This window comes from Oenanthe melanoleuca, chromosome 18 (genome assembly GCF_029582105.1).
Source record: "Oenanthe melanoleuca isolate GR-GAL-2019-014 chromosome 18, OMel1.0, whole genome shotgun sequence".
NCBI lineage: Eukaryota > Metazoa > Chordata > Aves > Passeriformes > Muscicapidae > Oenanthe > Oenanthe melanoleuca.
In genome coordinates this window covers 2,408,836-2,435,850 of record NC_079351.1, presented here as the reverse complement: position 1 = coordinate 2,435,850, position 27,015 = coordinate 2,408,836, and the positions used below count along the sequence as shown (strand labels likewise).

Below are 27,015 nucleotides of genomic sequence, written 5' to 3'. Positions count from 1 at the left end.
GCACTGACCTATCGGGTGAGCAGCAGGCGGGGCGGGCCCGCCCCCCGAGCGGCGCAACCGCCTCCCATTGGCTGGCGGCGCGGAACAGCTGCGCGGGGCCACGTGGTGATGTTGTGGTTGCATCAGACGGCGCGGGCAGATGTCGGAGCGCTGCTGCCCGGGGACACGGCGACAAGCGGCTGCTGGAGGGGCCGGGGCGGCCTTAGGGAAGGTGTGAGCGAGGGGATGGGGCGGGGAAAGGTGCTGGTGACACCCCTGACCGGAAAACAGGTCAGTCCGCCTCTCCACTTCCTTGGCTAAACAGTGCTTTGGAGAGTTGTTTTTCCCTCTTTATTATGGCATTGGCATCCTAGACCTAACGGCGTTTGTGCATCATTCCTCTGCTTGACACCGCTGCTGTCAAATCTACCGGGGAAAACACAAAGGAAAACAAACCTCCGAGCCAGGCACTAAATGACAGATATTCCAGGAGTCAGTGCAATGACATTAGCAGCGCACAGAAACGCCGGGGCAGAGCCTGCAAACCCCCTAATTAGATGAGTAATCCTCATGTGAGTGCTGAAGTCATTGGCCCCAGATCACTTGATGTGCACCACAGGAGTTTTGGAAAAAGAGCCACATGCAATACCATCTCCGTGAGGCAGATTCCATGTGGACACATATATCTGCCTGGATTAATCCCCCTCTGCACACGGGGGCCTTGGAGTGTCTGTAATATTCCCCTGTGAGGGAGTTTAAAGCCTGCAGCAGTGAAGATGATTGATTTTGGGGAGGAAGTAGGAAAACACACATCTTCAAAACAAAATTTTGGAGAGGTGGATGGTGGATCATCCCTGGGACTCAAAGCATATGAGTGACACTGCAGAGGAAAAATTTTAAAGATATCGTGTTTGGGGGGAAAACATCTTCTTTTCCAAGGGGCTTAGTGGGAAGTTCTAATAAAACCCAAATGTGAAATAGAAAAGCTGTTTTTGAATGTCCTGAAAGTGTCCCTGTGGATCAGCATAGTTTGATTTTGAAACAGGGATGTCAGACAGGAAGTCGAGTTGTGGAGCAGGAAAAATTTTAAAAACAAAACAAACTCCTCCAACAAACAAAGCCAGTGCCTTGTGTTTCAAAAAAGCAGTTTCTGAGCAACAGCAACAGCTGGATGTTTGCTGCTTGGGCAATCACCATGGTTTTAAAATGAAGCCTTGATAAAGCACCCAAGACTTGGGTAACACAATTATTTTTGCAGCTTGACTGATGCAACCATGTTGATCAATCCTCCTTTGAGCTCACTGCCTGCAATGGCTGTTTGATCAGCAGAGGTGGGAGAAACAGGGAGTTCTTGTTCTCTGCTGCAGTGTGAGAAACGTGGGTGCAGGAGGAGGTTTGGTACAGCCATGTCACCATGATGGATGTAAGGTCAGGGCAGGCTGTTCCTCAGGCTGGAAAAGCTGGAAAAGTGTTGGTGAAGTCCTTGGAAATCTCAGGATCTGTGCTCTGGAACACTGGAGCAGTTGGGTGCTGGGTGTGAAATAGAAGCTGGGGTGCTCTGTATGGAAACTGTGAGTCTTTCTGGTAAAGAGATGAGGTGCCTCTGGTGTCTCAAACATAAAGAAATAGCTGAAGTGATTTTTCTCAGGAATACAGCTTTGGATGGAGGAGGTAATTAGGGTAGTAGTTAAATCCCAAGATATTTCTTGGGATCTCAGTATGTGTCACACCTGAGAAAATGGTCTGGCAAGGCCCTGCCAGACACCTTGTGCTGATGCATGTGTTTGCTGGGAAGAATATATCAGGAGTTGGCCTCCCTTTCCTGACAATCCTGTGACTGCAGTAACTATTGACAGTAACAACCTCAACTCAGTCATTAACTCTAAACCCAGTCCAGAGTGTGACCATTTGATCTTAAATGTTTTCCAGTGCAGAAAACATGGTGTGAGGGATGTTGGTTTGTGATCTCCACCCTGGGTGTTTGTACTGAAGCCTTAAAGAGGAAACAGAGGTAAAGAAGCTGGGAAACCAGTGCTGTGCCCAGAAGAGCCTCTCCCAGCCATGGCATCCTGTGTGCTGCCATTCCACATGGTTTGGTACTTTTTGAGAGCTTTTAGGCTTTTCCCTGGCTCAGAGTTTAAATTCCAGCTAAGTTCTTCCCTCTCAGATAAAGCCTGCTCCCACTGATAGGTCTGGTATTTTCAATCTGCTACAGGAAAATGAAAAGGGCTTGGTAGAGCTAAATCTGTTAAATATCTTTATATCCTTCACTGGAATTCCTGATAACCAGGAGCCTGTTCAGGGACTACAGCCTTGCAGGGGAAAAACAGGCAAAAGGTGAATGTGTAATAAGGAAAACAAGTGCTTCTAAGAGCAAGGAAACCACTTTTCCCTGTGGAAGGAGTGGGAAGAGGTGGCACAGGCATTACTGTGCTCTTTTTTCTTACCCTTCCTGAGTGTATCAAGCAGGTGGATGAGGATGAAGGGGCTGCATCCCGACTTTTAGGAGCTTTAATACACAAAGTGTCGAGCACTGAAGGGCCAGTGCTGGCTGGTTTGGGATCTCAGACAGACAATAAATGCTGCCATCTGCTGCCCTGAGCAGGCTGCACACAGCCGGGCCAGCATCACATCATCACACCACACACATCACACCGGGCTGGGCATATCCTGCTTTTTTGGATTACCAATAGGTTATCTGCACCTCTGCCAGCAGGGAGAAGCACTGGCATCAGAGAGAGTCGAGCAGCCCTGCTAATGGAATGCTAGAGAAGGGAAAGTGGGATTTATACCTGCACCCACCTCATGCTTTGATGAGTTTGCCTGTTTCTGTCAGGGCACATAAGGAGATTTTTCCTCTTATGCAATGGAAAAGTGAGAAGAAAGCAGAGAGCTGGATTGATTGTCAGGGGCTGTTCTGAGTTTGGAAGAATCCTGATCACAAGATGCAGGTACCACAGAAGTCATCACTTCAAAACCTTTTTTAAAATATAATGATTCCTGTCTTAAATATAAAAATGTGGGAAAGTAAAAAACAATGGACAGAACACATTTGTGAGTCACCAGCAGACTGGCTTGTCTTGCTAAATTGTTTGGACATGGAGTGTGGAGGGGAAGGGGACATGGGAGATGTGTGTGCCATGTGCACAGGGAAATGTCATTGCCCTCTGTTTAAGGTACAGAAATTGGGAAAGATTCATGGAGACCCTGAGAGCTGTGTGCTGGCACTGGCATCAGCCAGGGCGAGGGAGAACAGGAGCAGCCATGGCAGGCTCCACAGCCAGTCTGGATGTCACTGAGGCTTTGTGAGCTTTGCTTTTGGAACGTGTTCCTTTTCTGTTTTAGGTGCTGACCCTGTCCCAGATCCTGCCAGGGAGGGAGCTGTGCTCAGGAGCAGCCCTTGCAGACGTGCTTGATGAGGTCAGGGGAGAGCTCACAATGGATGTTGCATTTCCTTGTAAGTTGGATTAATGCTCCTTATCTTGTCCTCACTCTGGCAAATGCTCCATTTCCCTAAGTAGCATTAGGACATCACACTTGCCCTGGTCGTGGATTATCTCACTGGGGGCCTGAGACTGCTCACAGGAGCAACACAGACCAAGGGTGCCTCATTTTCCTGGCTCTTTGGGGTGCACACTTTGGACTCTTTAAAGTCTTGGAGTATTTTCAGCTGAGACCTGTAGCACAGAGAGCAAAGGGGTTAAAACTGGAAGGGGGAGAGCGAAACTTTTGCCTTCCTTTAACTCTTGGATACAGCACTAATTGCAATTCCTCTGTAAATATCTAAAGATCAAAAAATGCTCTGACGTGAGAGACCAGAACAAGTTGCATTGTGAGAGGGAGACTGGGAACACACGGAGGTCCTGACAGCCAGGGGAAGGTCGGGTTCCCACACAGCCTGGTGTGACCAGAGCAGGGAGCAGCTGGGAGGGACAACTTTGGGACAGGCAGGCTCACTGCCCAAGCTCTTAGCATGGAAGATTTATCACTTTTTCCTCTTCCATGCTAGAGGAAACAAGGAAGGGTTTGGAGGAGAAGTGGCACAAAATGCTGGTGTAATAAATGCATTAATAGCAGAGTTCAAACAGAATGCAGGGCAGCATCTACCCAGCCCACAGCACTGTGGTGCCACAGAGCCAAGGGAGCTCCATCCATGTGGATGCAATGTCCTGATGTCTTTTGCCAGCCACACTGGATCAGTTCTCCTGTGTCTGGCTTGAAGCTTGTTCAAGTAGTTCAATTACTGATGCCCATTGCTGGAGCATGCAAACCTCTCATGAGCTTGGATTCATGCTCAGCCCAGAAAGTGCTTTTGTCCTCATTGTGCTGGAGATGGAGCGAGGCTAAACGACTTCCACAGGAGAGGCTGGAAACCAGTAGGAGAGCAGGAATCTAGAGCTGTATCTCTTAATCATCTTTGCTGCTTCAGATGTAAGTGTTACAGCTGGAGAGTGAAAAAAGGCTCCATCGTTTTCCTGTGGGTACAGAGCTCGGGCCAAGCAAGCCTGAGCTGACATTTCAAAGACCTTTTGTTTTTCAAGTGGGTTCCTTCCATCTGGGAAAATGCTCTATTATCTTGGGGGGAGGGAGGCAGCAACTTGCCTCAGAAAAGGCTGGATTCTGTAGCCAGTTTGTTAGATGTCGGTCCAGACATTGTTTGGATGTCAGTCCAAACCAAGGAGAGTGCATCTGACCAATGTGTTTACTTTGCCACCTGCTTTCACAGAAAAGCACATAAGCAAATTCAAATGTTTTGAATGCTTTTATGTGTGCATTTATCTTGCAGGAGAATTGTGTCCCAGATGATACTCAGAGAGGGAGCTCTCCCCAGACTGTTAAAAGCACAAGAACTGAGGATGCTTTTCAATGGGGGTATTTACATTCTGTTACAAAAGAAACACTGGGAGTATTTCACAGGCATTCCCGGAAAAGAAGTCAGCAGTAGCCGCACACTATCGCAGTGCTCTTTAATTTGGTTTGTGTCAGAGAGATCTCAAAGTCAGGAATCACATTTGCAGATGCTTGGGCAGTTCATGAACTGCTGGGGCTGCCCAGAGGTTGTATAAAGTTAATGATGCAGAACAAAGCCTGTTCACATCCAAACCGCAGGAGGCACAGACCTGCTGCTCTCCCGTCTCCTTCCTTCTCTCTGGAGGCATGAGCCTTGCAGAGGCTTTTTTTTGCCCCACTTCAGGTGCTCTTTTCTATCTCCCAGGTCTTGTGGGGCAGCCTAACTCTGACCTGGAACTGTTGCCCACTGCATTAATGCCTGCCCTCATCTGGAGCTGAGGAGAGGGAAGAGTCCTTGAGGTGCAGACACCTGAGCAAGGAGTTCTCAATAAATATTGTCAGGAGGGTGCTTAGAGACTTCTTGCCCTCCTGTTGAGGTGGACGTTAATCCCTGATCTAGGACAGAACTCTCTAGGCTAGCAAAGAGAACCCTGAATTCAAGTTCAACCCAGCTGGGTGGCAGGAAGAGCACCATTATCAATGTCAGAATTTAACCAGGGCATCCTGGCTATTTCAAAATGCCTGTGGTTCAGCTGGCACAGGAGAGCTGTGTGGGACAGCTCTGACAATCACAGCCTCCCTCACGCTGAGCTCGTCAGCACTGACTCAGGAGGTAAAATGTTCCCAGTGCTGCCCCTTGGGTGTTGGGAGCCTTCCAGCTGGGAGCCACGCTGGGAGTCTGCAGGGCTGTGCTGCAGCAGGCACGTCTGGCAGATGGAGATGGATTCCCCGACTGGTCTATCTCTTAGATCTGGCCACTTCAGGGCATTTTTTTCTTGGCACTCGCTTTCTCTGTTTTGAGTCTTACCAGTCGTTTTCTTCTTCAAAGTAACATATGGAAATGGTTTGGGATGTGCCCATAGCGAACTGGTTCTGCGCTGGGGACTGTTTCTCACAGCTGACGTCAGCCAGAGCAAAGCCTCCACACGCCACCTCTCAGGGTCCACAGGGGTTCAGTCCATCAGTCATGCTGAGGTTACTGCAGGAAGTTCAGGCATTGTCAAGATCAATTCCTTGTTCTGTTTCTTTATCACCTTTCATGTGGCAAAATTACAGATTTGACACTGTAAAAAACTCATCCAAGAGGCTCAGACTCCCCGGCAAACGCTGCATTGCCGAAGGACAAGTGTCCTTCTGTCCCTGCATGCAGGTACACTGAAGTGACACTGAAGTGTCACACTGAAAGCTGTCAAGATACAGTTTGACCTGGAACCCAGATGTCCTCAAATAATCTATTGTTAAAAGAGAACATATTTTTGTGTGTTTAGGTTTCTAATCTATGGATCTTCCTATGAATCACTGTGTGGTGCTGTGAGCCAAGGTGTGCAGCAGTAAGAGAGGGTTATTTTCAATGCTAGTTAAAGCTTAAATGAAATAAAGGGACTCATGCCCAAAGGATACAGTGTGAACTCTGCTTCTGGCACCTTGTATGAGGTCCAAAGTGACCTCCCAGGTTTTAATTCCACTGATTTTCTGATGTAGATTTCAGGGCTGTTTGGGGTAATGGCAGCTTCTGTTTGTAAATGAAACCTTTCTGTACCACTAAAACTTCCTTCCCCATTCACTGCACCTCAAGACAGCACACAGGTAGCAGTCACTGTGATCAGGAGTGTTCCAGGTTGTGCTCTGCCCCTCTGAAACTCCATTTTTACCTCGAGGATGATGGGCATACATGATTTAACACCTAAAACTGTATGTATGTGACAAATCAATCATCTGCTTCAATTTACCACTCGTTTGATTCATTTGGCTTCAACCCCAGAGGCTGCTCCAGGACTGTGGCACCTCACAGAACAGGGTCCTGAGCTGGGTGGTACCTTCAGTGGAAGCCCCTGCACTCCAGCTCCTGTGCAGCTCCCCACAGGCACTGTGAATTTGGCTGCCACTGTCAAGCAGCTCCTGTTCCACGCACACAGCAGGGGTGGGTGACGTCTGTGCTCCTGTTTCCCAGTTTCCCCCTGAGCTCTCCTCTGCTCTCCAGCAGCCACAGCCCTGGGCAGCAGATTGCTCCATGAGAAACTGATGCATGAAGTTGTTTGAAATGAAAGTTGTGGGAATAGCGCTGACGGTAATGCGAGTTACTTACTCAGGAATGTTTAATTAGATGGTTAAGACCAGGATCTGACTGTAATTCAGACCAGACCAAATGGAACAGGGCTTTGTTTGCTTTTCATTTCCCTTACGTCTTCAGCGGTGTGAGAATTAACACGTGGGGACGAAGGAGCATCAGCTTATGGAAGTGTGATTTAACTTTGAGAGATCAACCAGTGCTGACTCCCTGGGGGAAGCTGTGTCCAGTGAACCTGGGCTGGCTCCACAGGACTCCTCCTGAAAGCTGGTTTTGTTCTCCTTGCTCTCCTGGCTCCAGGACTCCAGCAGGGATTGCATCAAGTACAACAGAACACTTGTTTCCCCAAGAAAGAGGACGTTGCAGAACAGGTTTTACGCACGGGGCCAAGCTTTGTTCCAGATGGGATCTATCCCAAAACAGCACCGGGGCTTGTCCAAACAAGGAGGAGTGAGATGTGACAGTAGCTTGTGAAGAAAAAAGGGGAGGTAAAAAGCCCAAAAAGAAATGTGTAGGTGGGAATGCAGATGACTTTTTGTGGTGTTCAGAAACTTCCAGTAGTTTTGAGTTAGAGAAGGAACTGTTCTGTAACCATGTGAGCAATGCTTGATGCTGTACCCTGACAGTTTCACAAATATTAATTACTCTTATTTATATTTTTCATAAAAGTACCAGCTTTGAGCTTAATGTCAGAAAATACTGGACCCTGGCTTGTAACTAACCCGGATTAGATAGAAGTTGTCAAAGATTTGGGGAATATGAGCTCAGGAGCTGGATGGGTCTGTTGGAATTGCAGGTCCAAGATCTACACCCAAGTTATTACTCTTTATTTCTTTAATGTAAGAGCTAATAAACAACAAACCTGCCAGCAGGTAGTTCCGGATGGCTTGTGTGTCATTGCACAAACACCACTATCTTCTTATATCAAAATATACGTCAAACAGTTGCTATTGAGAGTAATTTTCACTGTACATTACGTGATTCTCCCATACGAGTTAAGCATGAGTGAGTGCTGGCTGAAATGATGTAACATTAGAGTGAAAAACTGAGATATGTTCTGTGTTGCAAGATCAGCAAATGCACAATCCAGGGTTCATTTTTAGGGATCATTTCTCCTTCCCAAGCCCAGAGATGGGCTCTGCTTGTGTCAGCACAGCCTGGATATTTGGTGACTTCAAGCTTTAAATGATTTCTTACAGCTTGGAGTAGACAAAGTGAAGGGAATCAAATGGCTCATCTCAGCTATAAAGACACATGAAATAATCCCCCACGCGGATTTACAGTAAAATCTTTGCCAAACTTTAATATCGTTTATTTCCCTCCACCTATAACAATCTCTGATCTTTTAACCGGATCCTTTCCAGACCGGGGATCACCAGCACCCGCGGCCGTGTCGGTGTGAAACTGATGCCCCGGCGGGTCCCGCTCCCCTCAGGGGATCCCCTCCTCTCGCCATTCCCTCTCTCCTCAGGGGATCCCACTCCTCTCGCCATTCCCGCTCCCCTCAGGGGATCCCACTCCTCTCGCCATTCCCTCTCCCCTCAGGGGATCCCACTCCTCTCGCCATTCCCTCTCTCCTCAGGGGATCCCACTCCTCTCGCCATTCCCTCTCTCCTCAGGGGATCCCACTCCTCTCGCCATTCCCTCTCCCCTCAGGGGATCCCACTCCTCTCGCCGTTCCCTCTCCCCTTAGGGTTTCCCCTCCTCTCGCCATTCCCGCTCCCCTCAGGGGATCTCACGCCCCTCAGCGGACCCCACACCCTGTTCCCGCCAGCCCCGCGCGCCTTAAAGCCGCAGGCTCCTCCCGCGCTGCTCCCCGGCCCGTGCCCGCGCCGCGCCCACCGTTGCCCCTTTAAGGTTACCGCGGCGACGGGCCCGGGCGAGAGCGAGGCGCATTGACGTCACGGCGGGCGGGGCCCGTCCGGCCGGTCGGTTTCCGGTGCCGCCGCTGCAGCGAGGCCGCGGCCGGGCCGGGACGGGCGGGGGGTCCCGGCGGAGCCGCCGCAGGTGAGCGGGGCGGGGGCAGCGGCCGGGCGGCCCCGGGGCGGCGGCGGGGCCGGGGGCGATGATGAACCGGGCGGGACGGGCGCGGAGCGGGAGGCTGCGGCCTTGGGGCGGGGCCGGCCCGGGCCGGCTGAGGGAGCGGGGCCGGGGCTCCGGGGCTGCTGCGGGGGCAGCGGCGCCTTCTCGGGCCGGTGTCCGAATGAGCCCCGCGGGCTGTGGGGCGGCGCTTCCGGGCCTTCGGGCCGGTTGTGTCCCGGTGCTCCGGCGGTACCGGCTCAGTGTCTCCCCGGTGCCCCCGGCTCTGAGGCGGCCGCAGCCCGCGCTGCGTGAGGGACGGGCTGGGCAGCCACGCCTTGGGAAAGCTTTGGGAGCGTGCAGGAAAAAAGACTCGTAGAGATACCGGCGTTCTCATCCTGCCCGTGATACCGCATTTCCTTGCCCTTCTGGCGCGGTCCTTGCCCGTGTGTGCTCACGGGGTGTGATTTGCGGGCGGTCACGGAGCCGCCGGGGCTCTCCGGGCTGCTTCATTAGCGCTGACCTTCACCGTGCGGGCTGGCAAAACAAAAGGAGAGACTGCAGAACTCCTCGGCGCTTTTTCAGCCCGTGGGGAGGCCACGCTCTGTGTTTATGCAACGCACAATCCACGTGTGTTTGTGTGTGTGTCCTTGAGCAGGGATTAGGTGTGACAAGAACGACACCTGGTTGAAGTGTTGGTAATTCCATATTAACTCGAAGCCTTCTGTAATCTCCAGCAGCAGAATTCAGAGGGCACGTTGTTGTGTTGCCTCTGTGCCCTGGGTTTTCCTGCTGCTGCCCTAGCAGGATAAAACCCATGATGTGACTTCAATGACTTGTTATTTCTCAAAATTATTTTGACTGAATCCGTTTTTTCCCTTTCAAAAGCTGATCCTGGGATCAACATATCTTACTGCATATTAATAAGCTGTTGCCACACTCCCTGTACCAGGTAACTTTCTTTATATTTCATCCAAAAATGCCCTGAGAAATTCTTTCCTGTTTCTTTAACTCTCACAGTGTTAATTTTCTTATGAAAAAAATGACATGAAGTGTGTGTCTATATAGATGTATGCCTAAAAAAATGTACTTTAAAATGGTTTTGTAATCTTGTGATGGGCTCAGCCAGGCTAGATGCTAAGCACCCACCAAAACTGCTCCATCACTGCCCTCCTCAACTCAACAACAGAAAGAAAATATAAGGAAAGGCTCCTGGACTGAGATAAGGGAGAGATCACTCTCCACTTGCCATCATGGGCAAAACAGACTCCACCCAGGGAAATCGGTAATAAATTAAACTAATTAAATTTGAGTAGGATAATGAGAAATAAAGCCAAATCTTACAAGCATCTTCCTGGCCCTTTCCCTTCTTTCCAGCCTTAACTTTACTCCTGATTTTCTCTACTTCTCCTCACCACAGAGGATGGGGGTTGCAGTCAGTTTGTTACACGTTGTCTCTGCTGCTCTATCCTGCTCAGGGGAAGATTCCTCACACCTTCCCCATGGGAAACAGTCCTCCATGGGCTTCACCAATATATTCCTGCAGGCTGCTCTCCAGCCTGGTTCCCCTTCCATGGCCACAATTCCTGCCAGAAAACCAGCATGGGATTCTCATGGGTTCACACTCTGTGCATTCCACTGTTCTAGTGTGGGGTCCTCCACAGGGTGTGGGTGGATCTCTGCTCCCCATGGATCTCCCTGGGCTGTGGGTGGATCTCTGCTCCCCATGGATCTCCCTGGGCTGTGGATGGATCTCTGCTCCCCATGGATCTCCCTGGGCTGTGGGTGGATCTCTGCTCCCCATGGATCTCCCTGGGCTGTGGGTGGATCTCTGCTCCCCATGGATCTCCAGGGTCTGTGGGTGGATCTCCCTGGGCTGTGGATGGATCTCTGCTCCCCATGGATCTCCAGGGTCTGTGGGTGGATCTCTGCTCCCCATGGATCTCCAGGGTCTGTGGGTGGATCTCCCTGGGCTGTGGGTGGATCTCTGTTCCCCATGGATCTCCCTGGGCTGTGGGTGGATCTCTGCTCCCCATGGATCTCCCTGGGCTGTGGGTGGATCTCTGCTCCCCATGGATCTCCCTGGGCTGTGGGTGGATCTCTGCTCCCCATGGATCTCCCTGGGCTGTGGGTGGATCTCTGCTCCCCATGGATCTCCCTGGGCTGCAGGGCACAGCTGCCTCACCATGGGTTGTATCCCAGGCTGCCAGGGAATCCATGCTGCAAGGCCTGGGGCAGCTCCTGCACTGACCCTGGGGGCTGCAGGGTGTTTTTCCCACATTTTCCCACTCCTCTATCTGTCTGAAGTAGCCATTTCTCCTCCCTCCTGAAATCTATTGTCCCAAAGGCTCTGCCACTGTCACTGAAGGGCCCAGCCTTGGCAGTGGCAGTTTTGTGTTGGAGTTGTCTGCCATTGGCTCTGTTGGACATGGAGGAAGCAGCCTGCAGCTTCTCACAGAGCCCACTGTACCCCCTGCTACCAAAATCTGGAAGTGGAAACCCAATACAGATTTGAAAGAGGGAAAAAATCTGCTTAAGACCATTTTTGAAGGTGTCATAGCTGAAGTATTTTGAAAACTTGGCATCATAAAAGACATTTAAAGCTGTACTCTTCATTATTTACAGTTGAAGAGGTATTTTTGGGGTTGCAGTGTATCCATGAAATAAGTGATGAGGTATGAGCAGGTTTAAATTACACAGGAGCTTTTTAGGAGCAATGCCTGTAATCCATAACTTCCGTTAGCAGAAGCTGCCTTGACATTTTGGCTTCAGCCTGAGCATGTTTCACTTCCGAATGCTGCTCGTGCTTGGCCTCTCACATTTCCAGCTCCCACCCACCTCTCTCTTGGCCCTCATCCATCCCCATGACCCCACACAGCTCCTGACAGGAGCCTCCAGTCCTACAAAACCCTCCGTTTAAGCAGCAGGAGGTTCAGGTGGAATCTTCCCTGACTTGGAGCACTCACAGGGCTTGAGTTGTTGAAGCTTTTTCAGCTCAACCAAATGCTTTTCCTTTTCTGCCTGTGGCTGTAGAGCCCCCAGAGTTTTGATTTCTGAGTTCTTTCCAGGTGCTAAATAAGTTCACAGCATTTTCTTTAGCTTAGTTACTGCTTGGGTAGGTAAAGGTGGTTTTTTTGCTGTGGTGTCAGCAAGATAATGCAGCATAACTTTGTTTTAGGCAGCAGCATCTTTGTTTCCAGTAGTTTTTTATTATTTAACCTTCTCCTTCTCTTCCCTTCAGCAATGGCAGCTTCCAGCAGCAGCAGCAGTGAGGAGGAGCGGAGCCTCCGGGAATGTGAACTTTACATCCAAAAACACAACATCCAGCAGCTGCTGAAGGATTGCATTGTACAGTTATGCACAGTGAGACCTGAAAGACCCATGGGATTCATCAGAGAGTACTTTGAGAGATTGGAGAAGGTAAAAAGCTTGTATTTAAATGCACCTTTGTCATTTAGGAGCTGAACTGCAGATTTGACCAGTTGTGTTGACTGTTTGAAGTTGGAAGTGGTGCTTTTGGAGAACAGATCCTGTTTTCCAGTGGTTTGTTCACCTCTGTCATACCAAAGCCTGTAGCACAGAACATGAGGTGACAAGGAGACTTACCCAGCTGGGATACAGGTGTGATCCCAGCCCAGTGCTTACTCATGGAAGCTGATACACAGCATACATGGGTGTGTCCAGAGCTGGAGAACTGTGGGGTTTAACCTTGCTGGATGCTGCTGAGGGCATTTGGATTCTTATATTGATTTTCAGTGATGTGGGTAGAGCACAGAAGTGGTGCCAGTGGTGTGATCCAGGCCTAGCTGAAGACAAAAGGAAGTGTTTGCATTCCAGGTCTCTGGAAGGGCAAGCCTGTTTCTGCCTTCTCTTGGTAGTTCAGTGTTGGTGTCCCTCTTGAGTTTGTGCTCAGGTCCCTTTGGTGTTTTTGTTGTTGGCAGCATTCTGGGATCTTGGGAATGGATAGCATTCAGAGTTGAAACAATGATTTCACACTCTTCTGAACTATTAATTTTGTATATTGATATATAAGCAGGTAGGAAAAGGAGGACCAGTGGAAATGGGTGATTAAAGGTTGGATGCAACTGTACTCAGAGCATGGAATTAGTAAATAATGCAGCTGTGACCTTGTGCAGCAGTTGTTTGCAGGTGCTGCTCTCAGTACTTGTATAGGGCAGTTAGACATTTATCTTATTTTTTTGTTCTAGTGAGTTACTAATTGCTGATATAAATAAGAAAATTAACATTGGACATCATAAATATGTCTGGTGGAAATTGTATTTTAATGGAAGTGTTCAGGATAAATACTAGGAAATGACCAAGGGGTGCAGACTATCTGCTACAACTCATAATTTATTTGGGGAATATTTTGCTTATCAAATGAAGATCTCTGACTTTTTTTTGGTGTGTGTATCAGCAACAAACTATAATGAGGTTCTTAATAAATAATGAGGTTCTGAATAATGAGGTTCTTGAAAATCCCTTGTCACTCCCTGTTACAATGACTCCTTCCCCTCCTTGGGTTCTGGAGTTCTGAAGTACTGCTAGGCTGGGAATTATAAAATATCACCACAGGTATCTGTAGACAAAATTTTACCAAGTAAACTGCATCACTGTGCTTAGAATAAATCCTAAACCAGTCCATATGTGGGGTTGTAAAATGGAATTATTTGGGTGCTTTTGTGCAGTGGATTTATGGTCAACATGCAGAATTTAGGAACTTAATTTGGTTTTTAGCAAGATAACAAGTCCAGCTCTGAATTTAATGACATGAATGTTGGAATTGAGTGAGTTGATGGTTTTATTCTGGTGCTCATTGGTTCTCTGTCTACTCTGTCAGCCTACACTGAAGCTGAAAATAAAACTGGTTAGGTAATGTTTTTTCCCCTTCAATTACTCTCACAATTTTGGTCAGGGTCTTTCTCATGGGTTCCAAGTGCCCTCTAGTGCAGCTGTAGCTACAAGTGAAACTGGAGCATTTTTTTCTTGCCTCCTAGGATTTAAAACTTCCTGCAGCTTCCTCTGGGTGGTTTCCCCACTCAGCCTGGGTTGGGCTGAGTTTACCCAGGTACCTCCACAGCTCTCAGGTAGCAGAGCAGTGAACATCCTGTGCTGGGCTGGAAACTCCTGACATCCTTCTGTGGAGAGCACAAATGCTCAGTAATGTTATTAACCAGCTCCAGCCCAGTGCTCAGCTCTGCTACAGCAGAAATGCCTGAAAGTCCCTCTGCTTCACCTCCCCAAATCCTGTCTTTTACATCTGTAATAAAACAGAGCAGCTTTTCAATGTGCTTTCAAATTTTTCCTCTCTCTGACTGTGTCTCAACCTCAGGTTTTTTTTTGTAAGATGAATTTTTGAAGGAACACCATTGAGAACTGAAGTTGCTATTTTCTCTCTCATTCTCTTGACAAGTCATGTCTTCCACTGCACACAAATAGAGCTGATTCACTGGCATGTTATTAAAATATGTTGAGGAAATTTAAACATGCTTTAGAATTTCTGTTCAGAAACATCAAAATTGCTGCCTCCGAGATGTTACAGCTACTATAGGAATTCAAATGTCCTCCTCTGTTAGATGAATCTAATTACTACTCATTGATTGTATAAATGGTTTTATTTTTATCTGTTTGTGGTGTGCTGAAGCCTCTGTTCTCTTTGCTGTGCAAACATGGCTGATACCAATACCTGCTAAAAGCTGTAATAGCTCTTCAGTGTGTAATGTAGCTTGAGCTGTGGAAATTTAATGTAGAGGTCATTATTGCAGCCTGCCACATGAATCCTGGCTGTTGGACAGGACTGTCCTCTGGAATAAGTGCATGCTTGAAATGATGTGTGTGATGCAGTTATTTTATAGAAAGCTGGAATTAGAAAGTGTGATGGATATGTAGTCACTGTCCCTGTTCCCCACCACCTGCCCTGCTCAGATATCTGAATATCTGAATATTTTCCCATTTTCTTTAAGTGTTTCTTTTGCAAAACAAGCTAGTTTAGGAGGATATACTGTGCAATTGTGAATTTATGGCAGAGCTTTTTAAAAAATGCTCTTACAGCTTCTGAATGTTTTTAATTTTTACATTATTTTACCCACCTGTAACTTGTTTCTGTGTCCATCCCCTACCTTACTATACCGAAAAACCAAAAAAGGTTAGTAATAAATTCTGGGTCAGACAGAAGTTACCAGTTATATTTTTTTGTTAGTGCAGTTTCCTTCTCCCTGAGTGGGGCATTGCCCTGAGGAGTCTCTTGAAGAGTGTTTTGATAACAACTCCCTTACTAAATGCTTCTGAAGTGCTTCAATCTCTGATCACAATATTTAATATTTTATGTGATACTGGAAAAACCCCAGCAGCTGGTGTTCACTTATTTAAAAAGTGTCTTTTTTAATGGGTTAAGTATTTTGTACGTGAACAAACATGTTCTGTGGTTGATGGTGAGGCAGTTTACACCAAACACTTATTACTGCTCAGGCTATTTTTAATTTCATCTCTGTTGAGACTTGTTCCTCTAAAATCAGAGGACAGAAATGAGTTTTAAATACATTTTGCTCCCAAGGCTGGGAAATGTGGCACCATTTTATCAATGGGCAGAGAGCAGGAAGTGAAATGTGAGGCAGTGGAGCTCCTTGGCTCTGGGAGAAGGGCACTGGAAACTCCCAGGAATGGTTATCCCATGGCCCTTCCCTCAGGCTGTGCTGCTATCCAGAGCCTCACTGCCCAGCTGGGATCAAGGACACTGGACAAACCCAGCTTTTACAAGGGCTGCAGCTCTGGGAGAACAGATGAGTCCTTGTTCTTTTACAGAATGTCCCAAACCCCTGTTTCCTAATGCTGGGAAAGTCATTTGATCTGTTGTGATGTCAATGTTCTGACTCCAGGCTTGGCTGTTTTGTTTTTAATCTGATTTTAGTTGATTGAGGTGAATCGTTTGAAGAATCAAATTTCAGTGTGTCAAGTTAATTAGAATTTGTGTTGTTGTAAGTACCCTGGTCTTCTACAGTATCACTACAGCACTGTTAGATACTGAAGGAAATAAGGAAAACATGTAACCGTGTGCAAGGTTTGCATGTGGTTTGCATAAAAAAAATCTCACTTTAGCCTCCAGCATCCTTCCTCCAGCCCTTTTGAAAGCAGCGTTCATGTTTCTTTCTCCTAAAATAAATGTTGGTAAATGAGTATCAAGTTGGTCCATGACTCAACCTCTTTCAAAAGCTTCTCATATAACACGGATTTATGAGGAATTGCTCCTGTGTCTTTCAACTCCAAAAAGGCTTTAACACCTCGCAGTGAGGGGAGGAACTCCCTCCTTGCAGCTGGGGAAGTGCCTTCAGCGTCTGAGGAATGTCCTCATCACCTGTTGAATACACTGGCAGAAACCAGAATCAACTTATTCACACCAATAGTTTAATAAATGAAAAATAACTCAATAAATAGGCAGCATTGTGATGTGACTGGTAGGAATGAAAGGCACATCTACCACGTGTTTTGAAAGGCCTTTGATCTCAGATGCTGCAGTCTCCTGTTTGCCTTAATGTGGGAATAATGTACACAGGAAGCTCCCTGGTGTTGGCAGGCTGGGCTGGAACATGATACACGACTGCTTTTTTTTTTTTTTTTTTTTTTTTTTTTTCCTTTGGATTATGTGACACAAACATGTCTTCCTTCCTGTTTAGGAGGAAACAAAGCAGTTGTTGAATCAGCTGAAGTCTGGTTCTCGCTCCGACTCCCGGGAGGATGAGATCTCCCCTCCTCCTCCCCTCAACCCTGTGGTTAAATATCGATCACGACGTGGGGCCATCAGTGCAGAAGTCTACACAGAAGAGGATGCTGCCTCTTATGTTAGAAAGGTGCTCTGACTCTTCAGCCTTGCTCAAAATTATATCCACAATCCAAGAGTTTATCTGAGCCCACCTTCTATCCAGGGTACTAAATAGCACCAAGCTCTTGGAGCCTGTTATGTCATAATTGCTGTAAAAAGCAGACCTGTGTCTGTGGCTGTTTAACTGATGACAGAATAACCTATCATGCAATTAAACCATTCATACATTACTTAGACCTGTTCCCTTTGAAGTCATGTATATTTAAATGTGCATATATTTAGATATATTATATATATTATGTGCTCCCAGTTACTTGGCAGCTGCAACAACATTTGGCCTAATGGCAGAGTAGGCTTGCTGCTGTTCCCAGGAAAACACAGGTTGGACAGATATTTGTCCTTATGCAAAATACCTTACAAACTGAGCATGGAATTATGCTTTTCAGTTGTATAAAATAATACAAGATTATATTTTCCTTGTATTCAAACTGTCTGTAAATGTTGACTATATTTGGGGGTTGTATTTATAGTGGTTGAAAGAAAATGGAAAAACTCAGCCAGTGTTTTCTAGCAATTTAAGTTATATATTTACCATGGTAAGTGCAGAAATTTTTCCTGAGAAAAATTAACCATTTGCTTTCTCTGATTCTCTCCTAGGTTATTCCAAAAGATTATAAAACCATGGCTGCTTTGGCAAAAGCAATTGAGAAGAATGTGCTGTTTACCCATCTTGATGATAATGAGAGGAGGTAAGAGGAAATCTTTGTGGGGTTAAGGCTTGTGGAAGGGCAGAGTTCAGAACTAAATATGTCACAAGTCTGCAGTGGTCAGTGGAACCACAGAGCACCAGGAGTAGCATTGCTGGGTTGGGGTGCAGCTGTGTGGAGTTGTGCAGGATTTTGGCTGATTTTGGTGTCCTCTCCTTCAGTGACATCTTCGATGCGATGTTCCCCGTCACTTACATCGCAGGAGAGACTGTCATCCAGCAAGGCAAGTGCCAGAGTTTGCTCTGGGGATCCTTTGGGGATGGGGAGCTGCTCTAGTGCTCTCAGTTTGTGTTTATTTTTTTAATGTAAAAGCAGGGTCACTGCAACCACACAACTTCTTGTTGTGTTCCCTGAAGCACTTCATACTGAAGTGGGGAGCTGCAGCCACTCAAGGAGGATGTGGCTTCCTTAAATAGATTGTCTGTTGGGAATATTGTCCTTTGATGACTCTGGAGAAATGTTATGTCAGTTTGTGGATCGGGTTTGCCTTTCCAGTAATCCTGGAATTGCTGCTGTTCTCTTGGGTACCAGTAGATGTCCCCTTTCACGGGGCTGAAAGGACTCAAATCAGCAAAATGTGTTTCACCCTGCAAACTGTGCAAAAATTTGTCAGCCTTGTTGGAGTCTAAACATCAAAGTTGGCAGAGATGCCAGTTCTTTCTTAGTATATTCAGTTTAGTGTATATTCAATTTTTTTTCTTCTTCTTCTTTAGGTGATGAAGGTGATAACTTCTATGTTGTTGATCAAGGAGAAATGGATGTAAGTATTCCTGGCAGTTTATTAATGTTATATTCATTCCTAGCAGAAGAATACTCTGATATTTGTAGGCCTCTTCTATAGACCCTGCCTTTAGCAGATCTTCTCACTTAAGTTCTTACTTGCCGAAGTTTGTTTTGCTCCTTAACAACTCAGTCTGACTGCACAGACTGAGTTTCAAAATGAATGATTTGTACACAATACAGATGTTTTAAGCATGCAGGGTGGAGTTGAGGTGTAGGGCAGGCTTTTTATTTTCCAGCCCAGCTCATTCATAGCTCTTTATGACACAGACCTTGTTGAGATGTTATTTCTCAGGAGTCTGCATGAGACGTAGAAGAGAATCCCTCTGTCGATGACAACACAAATTGTGCTGGGGTTGGGAGCACTGAAATGATCAGCCTTGGTACAGATGTGGGAATTTCTTTGTACTCCCAAGGGAATAGGGGGCAGCAGGAAGCTGAGGTGTGTGTGACCATGCTCTGCCTTGCAGGTTTATGTGAACAGTGAGTGGGCCACCAGTGTGGGTGAGGGTGGCAGCTTCGGAGAGCTCGCCCTCATCTACGGCACCCCCCGAGCTGCCACCGTCAAAGCCAAGACCAATGTCAAGTTGTGGGGCATTGACAGGGACAGCTACAGAAGGATCCTGATGGCAAGTATCCCTCAGAACCTGGCTGTGTGCTTTGGGGGTTGTGTATCCTAGGTATCTGTCCTTCTGCCTGTCCTTTGCTGGAGTTATTTATTCCAAATCCTGCTGTCTGTTCAGTAATCAGAAAGCTGATTACTCAACGTGCATCTCTCAGGCACAGGGCAAGGGGGAATCTTGCATTAGTGAGCAAAACAATGCTACTGTTAAACTGAGCTGAGAGTGTAATAAGGCTGCAATAAATGCTGAGTGCTTTAGGAATGTTGCTCAACTGGAATATTACTGAGAGAACTCAATTTCAAAACATTTAATCTTGTGGGTTTGGGGTCTGTGAGACAGAACACTATGGTTAAATTTGTTTGTGTCTGGAGTTTTGTTTAGAGTAAAAAGAAAACTTTGTGTTCTTTCCTTTTTTTTATAGGGAAATACTTTGAGAAAGAGAAATATGTATGAGAAATTCCTTAGCAAAGTATCTATATTGGGTAAGTGAGATGATTTTTGTTGTGGAGTGGAATCAATTGCCACATTGTAATGAAGCTGTTACTCAGCATTATGATGATTACAGGCTGTTGTGGTAATTCATCACAACTGCTTCTCTGCATCAATCCAAAATAACTCTAATTCAGGTCTTGATCACTGATGCACAAATGCAGCCAGAAATACACTGACCTCTGTATAAACACAGAGCAAAAAATGTAATTTGTGCCTTGAGAAGACCCTCCAGTAATGAACTCTTAACTCTGTAGAATCTCTGGACAAGTGGGAGCGTCTCACTGTGGCTGATGCCTTGGAACCAGTACTATTTGAGGATGGCCAGAAGATTGTGGTCCAGGGAGAGCCAGGAGATGAGTTCTTCATTATCTTGGAGGTAAGCAAGCTCAAAAGCTCAAAACTTGACCTTTTTTTTTATGGTATCCCAGAGCAGGCACTTGGAGAAGAACAAAACATGTACTTCCAGAGAATCCCTAAAGAAACATCATCTTGCTGGACATGCAGCAACTTGGATTTAGTTTTGCTGTTTTCACAAATGATACTTCCAGGAAAAAAAAATAAGAAGTTTCTGACAGAAAGGAATTTATCTTTTTGAGATTAGAGACCTCTTCTAGATAGCTGGTAATGCCTTACTAGTGTTGTCATTGTCTTCTATCTGGTGGTTTGTCTTTTTTTCTGGGCTTTTTTGCTAGTCAAACTGTAATACTGCTACTGTCAGGAAAACCAGGAAGAAGTCACTGCTGTGTATGTGTAAATGTTCAAGATGTTTAATGCTTAGAGAGGAGAGGAGCAGTTGTTCTTCTACAGCAGTTAGGTGAAGTGGTTTTTTAACTGAGGCATCATAACAGTTATTCCTGCAAAGCAGCTAGTTCTGTGGAAATTGAGTGTTTGCAGTGATGCTGGAAATTGCAGTTTGACTGCTGTCATTTATTAAAGGGCACAGCTGCAGTGCTACAGCGCCGGTCAGAAAATGAGGAATTTGTTGAAGTGGGCAGACTGGGACCTTCTGATTACTTTGGTGAGTTATGTTGTGACAGCTGTGGCTGCAGACACCACTGTCACCATTTTGTCTGCTCTGTCAATGGCAGAGATAAGCTGGATTTGTTTAATTACTGTTTTGGACTCCTGTGGTTGCTCTCAGCATTGGGTGAGTATCAGAGTCACTTGGCACTCAGGTGTGCACACAGGATGTGATTGTTCCACACTGCTTTACTGTAAAAAATTATTTGGCCTGACCTCCCTGCCCTGAGCAGAGCTGAATTTGAAATGACCTCATATTCCTCATGGCTATGTCCAGTTGAGTTTCCTGTGTCTCCAGGGATGGAGATCAGACAGCCTCTCTGGGCAGTTCCTTTCTCTGTCTAACCAGCCTTGTTGTGGTGAGGTTTTCTCCTTCATGCCTGACAAGAATTTCCTGTTCTGCAGCCTGTTGCTTTCTCTCTGTCTTTCCCTATGCATCCTGGGTTTGTCTTTGTAGTCACTCATTACACAGCTGAAGACATCAGGAAGGTAAAAAAATTCCTTCCTTGGCCTTCAGTTCTCCAGTCAGAAGGGAACCTGGTCAGAACCTGCTGTTTAATGGTTAAATACAGCCCTCTCAAAACCCCTAACATTTTTCACAATTTTTAGCTAGTTCCTCTCTTTCCTCTCGCTAAAAGCTTTTGGTTGTCCAGGTTTTCAGCTCTGTAGGTGATGTAAGCAGCAAATCCTCTGTTGCAAGGCCTGAATTGGGATGGACTCGAGTGCATGGGCTCTGCCCAAAGGCCTGCTTGGCTCAAGATCTAGGACTAGACTTCAATCTGTGTCATTTCATATTTTCTAATATTTCCTTTTGTGTTCTCTTGAGTTTCCCACTCTAAATATTATCATAGTCATTGTTTTCAGGTGCTGCAGACCTTTCCTTCAGGGGTTTAACTCTCCCTTAGAACCTCCTTACTCTTTAGCAAGCCTCTTTTTTGGAGGCTGCTGAGTTCAGGAGTTTTAATTGGGTACAGTGGAAAAGTTTTCCTCATTTCTTTTGAACATCCCTTCTGATAATGCAGGCAGAAGTGTTCTCCAAGGAACACTGAGTTCTTCCCTCAGTCCTGAATGTGGAAAGAACTCAAGTCCAAACCCAAGCAAACAAAACCCCAGAGTTGCTGCTGTGGTTTCTTCCATGCTTCTTGTAGGAATGTTAGGGGCTGTTTCTGTTGCTGAAAAAAGGGGCTTGTTGAAAACTTCATTTCCAAATATGTTGTTCATCAGTTGAAACAAAGTTTTTGTTTGTGCAAAACTTTAAAAATGGGGATTCAGTGGAACTTCAAAATGCTCCTTTTCCACAGCCCCATGACAAAGCCAGAGTCTTGATTCTGGCCAGCCATGGGTCAAAGGCTTCTGTCTGGTGCATTAATGTTTTGTTTGTTTACATCAAAACCATGCTCTTGTTGTCCTGAGTTTCCTAGAAACACCAGAATTGAGCAGTACTATTAGAAAAATAACTCCTTGTTGGCTAGGAAAATTACATAGTAAATTGAAACATGACCTTTCCTCAAACAGACACAGTATTGAAATTTTTTAGGCTTTTTTTTCAGAGAGACTTGAATGTGGACAGGCTTTTTAATAACAAAATCATCAAGTAGGTTTTTTTTTTTTTTTAAACTACCTTCACAGCTGCTTTTAATGTAATTACTAGGTACTTGTTCTGAGCAGTGCTAAAGCCTGAATTACCTTCTCTGCCATTTGAAGTGGAGAAGGGTCATTTCTGTGCCTCTTTTTCCCATGGATTGGTGACTGTGTTTGCTGTTTGTGCTGCCCCAGGTGAGATTGCTCTGCTGATGAACCGTCCTCGTGCTGCCACCGTCGTGGCTCGTGGCCCCTTGAAATGTGTGAAGCTGGACCGGCCCCGGTTCGAGCGTGTGCTGGGGCCCTGCTCTGACATCCTCAAGAGGAACATCCAGCAGTACAACAGTTTTGTATCACTGTCTGTCTGAAACCTTCCTCCCTGTCCAAGCCATGCTTCACAAATGCAGACTGCTTTCTTCCCCTTGTGCAGAGCCACATCACCACTGGCATTTGCAGCTTCCTGTCCGGTTAAACACAAAAAAAAAAAAAAAAAAAAAAGAAAAAAAAAAGGAAAAAAAACCTGCTTATCATGGCACTGTCATTAATTTAGAGCATATTATTTCTGTGCTCTCTGTCCCATTAAATTAATAGAAAAAGTTGAATGGAGACGTTTGCTTCTCTCTGTGCACCAGTGTCCAACTCAGGCCAGTGCAGCCTTGCTCCAGTGAGGGAGAGACTCTATTGCCATAGAGTGAGGAGGTGACAGTAAAGGGGGGAAAAGTTCCTTTAAAGGTGGTTCTCAAATTATTGGACAGATTTGAAGGCTGTGGTCATCACCTGCTGTATTTCTTCTCACATGAGAGCTACCCTTGTAATTGAGCTGCTTGGGGTTTTCTGGGTTTCATTTTCTGGGTACTGTAATCCTGGGTTCAATCGTGAGGCATCAGCTGCTGAGAAAGCCACAGTTGGAATTTACCAGTATAATTGTTCCTGTGTCTGCTGGTTTAAGATTGCATAGTTCTGTTCTTGTCAAGTGTAAATCCAAAGCTTTCCAGGTTAATAGTTCTGGTGAACTACTGCAGTTGTTGATCCATTTGCTGACTTGCCGCAACTGATCTTTTTCACTTGTTCTTTCTCCAGCCATTCATTTGCCATTTCAAACTCTTTCTGTTCCACGTGGCAAGAACTAAATGCTACATGAAATGCCTGACTTTGGTCTCTAGTACATAGATTGGTGTAAGAATGATGCAGCTGTCCAGCTGTTAGTACTGTTTGAGTGCTTAGATTGGTGTAGAAGTTGAAAGCAAACATTTGATTTTCCCTGTGAATTGTTTTGTTAATCCTCAGTTAACTTTTAAGAAACCACCATCAGTTCAAGTGACCCTTTGTTGCCAGGGAAAATAAATGCTGAGTGTTCTGGCCAGTATCAGTTGCAGGTGACAAGATTGCTGGTCTGTAAAGCTCCATTATTCTTGGTAGAGAATGAGAGGCAGAAAAACTGAGTGTTTGAACTTTCCTGCAACACTCAATTGTTTTAAGTTTTTAGAGCTGTCAGTTCATCATTTTAAAAATGATTCACTATAAATCTAGTTCAAAGCCAAAAGGTGAATTCTCTTTTCTTGCTTGTGGAATTTCCACCACACTCATTTCATCCTTTTTTTTCTTTCCCCCCCAAGTTCAATCTGTTGCGGAGTCTTAAATGTATTTCAGTATTTCCCAGCTTTGTGTTCCATTACTCTGTGCTCACCAAGACTTCCCAAAAGTTTTTACTGAATTCCACGGTTCAATAATTGTAGGCAATTTTTAAGGTTTCCTTTAAACTGTAATTTATATCAAGTAGCATAGGTTTGTATTTGGGAGTGACAGCAAGCAGTTTGGCATTTGTTGTGCAACTACTTTAACGATGGAGCCCTTGTTTTATTTCCTTTCTGAGGTGGAGTGGATGCAAATCCAAAGTTTTCCTGAGTATGGAGAGAATCAGGAAGAATCTGCTAATTCATGCAGAATAATACTGAAGGTATCAAGCCTTTAAAAGGTTTCAGGGTGTTTCTGAAACTGAAATCCCAAGAAAGGGATTGAAATGCTTGTGGTTTGAGTTCTCTATTCAAGAGATGTTGAATAGAGGATTTCTCCCAGAGTCCTTAAGGAATAAGCAAATGCTACCTTTTTTTGGTTCTTTTTTTTCTTCCTTTTTTCTTTTTTGGTAAAACTTTTTTCTTAAGTTTTGACTCTGCAAGTTTTTTTTTTCTTCATATGTGTTCTTTGTGTTACATTAAAGCACCAAAAACTCTGTAAACCAGTTAGAGCTCCACAAAAAAAATGCACATTTTTTTTATATAAGGCTTTCTAATCAAGTTTCACTACTGCATCTTTTTAGCTTGCTGTTTACTCCCTTTTGTAGTTTTACCTACAAGATTTTAAGATAAATCAGCTAAGTCTGAGTTAAATATTAAACACAGTTATAGCTTTACCTTTGTGTGCAATTTCAATATGTTTGAAACCACAATTGGCATAGTTTTGCCTTAGCTAACATTCAGGGCTTTAGAAGTAATTTTTTGCTAGTCTATCTTCAGCAAATTGATGAAGTCTATTGCCCTAGGAAGCTATAGTCAACCAGAGGACCATTTTTGTATTGTTACCTGACTCTATAAGTCTGATTTACTGTATGTGCTAATATATTATATTATATTCCTTTTGTTATAGATTGTCCTAATGGCAGGTAAAGCAATAAAATGATTTAAATTCTTAAATGCAATCAGCCTCTTTTATTTTTACCTCATGTTTTCCTTTGGCTTTAGTGTTATGAATGAGGCAGCAGAAAATAAGCAGCTTAATGGATTAGCTTGGTGTAAACTCCAGGGGTGAGTTCAGGTCCTGGGGAGAGCTTGGTCTCCACGTGCCAGCCTGGGAATTCCTCTGCACTTGTGCCTGTGTCCTGTTTGGCTCCTGGCAGCCTGTGCTGCTCTGATCTCTCCCAAGGTATTAATTCCCAGCCCAGCCATGATTTTTGGAGCTCAGGAGTTTTTCTAAGTTGAAAAGTTAAGACACTCTGCAGCCCCTTAGTGAGCATGTGGTGGATAATCATGGGTAAGTTGTGGTGGGAAATGGAAAAGGGGGATTTTCAGCTGTGAATGAAGTAGGAAAAAAAACTGAAGAGTGACCTGAAGCAGCTCAGACTTAGATGTGTTTTACACCCAGCTCCAAGAAAGCTGAACCCCCCAGATTTGAAGGTCCAGTAAAAATGTATCTGTTGTGTAAAGGAGAATAAAAGTAAAAAAAAAAAAAACCTCTTGGTGTCCCAGCCATTTAAATATCCTTGGGTTAGTTTCCTTCACCCTGCCCTCCCTTTCCCAATCCCCTCCACTGAAAAAAACAGGATGAAAATATAACTTTGGTTGCTTAAAGTGAAACTTTAAACCCTCCACTTCCAGCCTTATAACTAGAAATCCATCCTTTATAACTGCAACTTGAATGTAAGCTTATCTTCTGTTGCCATGTGCTTCCTGTTGAAGCAGCAAACAGTCACCATTCCATGACAAATGGTAGAATTAATTTTGGGTTTGTCCTGTGTGGGGAGAGCACAAAAAGTCACCAGTAGAGGGAGATAAAACTTTGGGAATTCGTTGTCCTGGACAGAAATAACCAACAGAGCAAACATGCTGAGAGGGAGTCAAATCCTCTTATTTTCATCTGTTCTCTGTCTACAAGAGTGAAAAAAAGGTCTGTAAGTCCCAAGAGTAGAAAGGTCAAGCATGTGCTTGAGACTGTTGAAAAGTTGGAAATGCAAGGACTTGTCTGAACCACAATTTGGGAGAGACTAAAGGAGCCTGGACTGGAGTTTTTGTGGGGTTTTGATGGGTTTTTGTGGGGTTTTTGCTCACCTTTGTGGCCTCAGAATACTGGAGGAATTTCTTCACTAAGAAACACTCCAAACTTTCTCAAACACACAAATGGGCACCTGTAGGACACTCAGAGCTGCACCTCTCCTGTGGCTTTGCACTTTGGAGCCAGGTGCTTTGTCAGATTATTGTGGAGTTAAAAGAAGCAGCAGCACAATCCCCTGTGAAAAACAGCTGTGGCAAATGTGACCAATTCCTTGCATCACCCAGACACTTGGTGTCACTGAGCTCCTTTAGGTCAGGCAAATTTCCCAAAATGGGAAAATGAGCTGCTGGTGGTGCAGCAGCCTGCTGGGATCCTGTTAGAATTCTGCCTGGCAGATTTTGTACAGGGATTTGGGGATCCTCTGGAAGGTCTGCAGTGCTGTAGGAGGGTTTTGTTTAACTTAAAGCTTAGTTTAGAATGAGTTTCTGGTAGATTGGTTATGGTGTGGGGTTTTTTGTTGGCTTTTTTTTTTTCATCTTAAGGATGATAAATTATCAACAGAGTCCTTGACTACTTTCCCCAGGCTACCAAAATAATTCCTAATAGTTAAAGGAAAAGCTATTAAAGAGAGCTTCACTAATCCAGTTATTCTTAAACCTTGTTGAGAGGTGAAGGGTGAACTGGGAACTGAAATAACTCTCTCCCCAAGGTTTTTTGGTCCCCAGTTTCTCTTGCATCTCCTCAAAATGCACTGACATGGAGAGGGGGGAGAGACTGGGATACCATTTCTATTTTCCAGCTAATTATGACAACCTAAATAATTTAAAAATACATGAGGAAAAAATTAATTTAAAATATATGAGATGACCTGAGATAGATTCCTCCACTTTGGCAAGAAGTTTTCCCCATAAATGGGTGGGTTCTTGAGTTGTAAATAAATTCCTATATTTATTGTATAGCATGGTTTGATTTTCAGGGTGGTTTTTTTTTAGTTTGGGTTTTTTTAACTTGGAGTCCAAGGCAACACTGACCTGCCTGTGTTTTATTTCCCAAGTGGCTCTTCAGGTAGGAAAGAGAAGTGTTTTTTTCCTGCCC

The 27,015-nt window shown here is 45.3% G+C and overlaps 1 protein-coding gene across 3 annotated transcripts; it reads left to right on the top strand.

Annotated features, from left to right (window-relative positions):
• The first annotated feature begins 165 nt into the window (after positions 1-165).
• On the top strand, positions 166-24,850 carry PRKAR1A (protein kinase cAMP-dependent type I regulatory subunit alpha). 3 transcript variants are annotated; one of them, XM_056505613.1, is made up of 12 exons: positions 166-270; positions 3,325-3,436; positions 12,318-12,496; positions 16,747-16,920; positions 17,550-17,641; positions 17,821-17,882; positions 18,373-18,419; positions 18,910-19,068; positions 19,484-19,544; positions 19,809-19,930; positions 20,491-20,572; positions 22,351-24,850. In XM_056505613.1, the coding sequence occupies exons 1-12, from the start codon at positions 226-228 to the stop codon at positions 22,521-22,523; spliced, it is 1,308 nt and encodes a 435-aa protein (XP_056361588.1). In that variant the 5' UTR covers positions 166-225; the 3' UTR covers positions 22,524-24,850. The 3 variants fall into 3 exon arrangements, with proteins under 3 accessions (XP_056361588.1, XP_056361590.1, XP_056361589.1); XM_056505615.1 differs by lacking the exons at positions 166-270; positions 3,325-3,436 and adding exons at positions 8,956-9,064; positions 9,965-10,028; XM_056505614.1 differs by lacking the exons at positions 166-270; positions 3,325-3,436 and adding an exon at positions 8,962-9,064.
• The last annotated feature ends 2,165 nt before the right edge of the window (positions 24,851-27,015 follow it).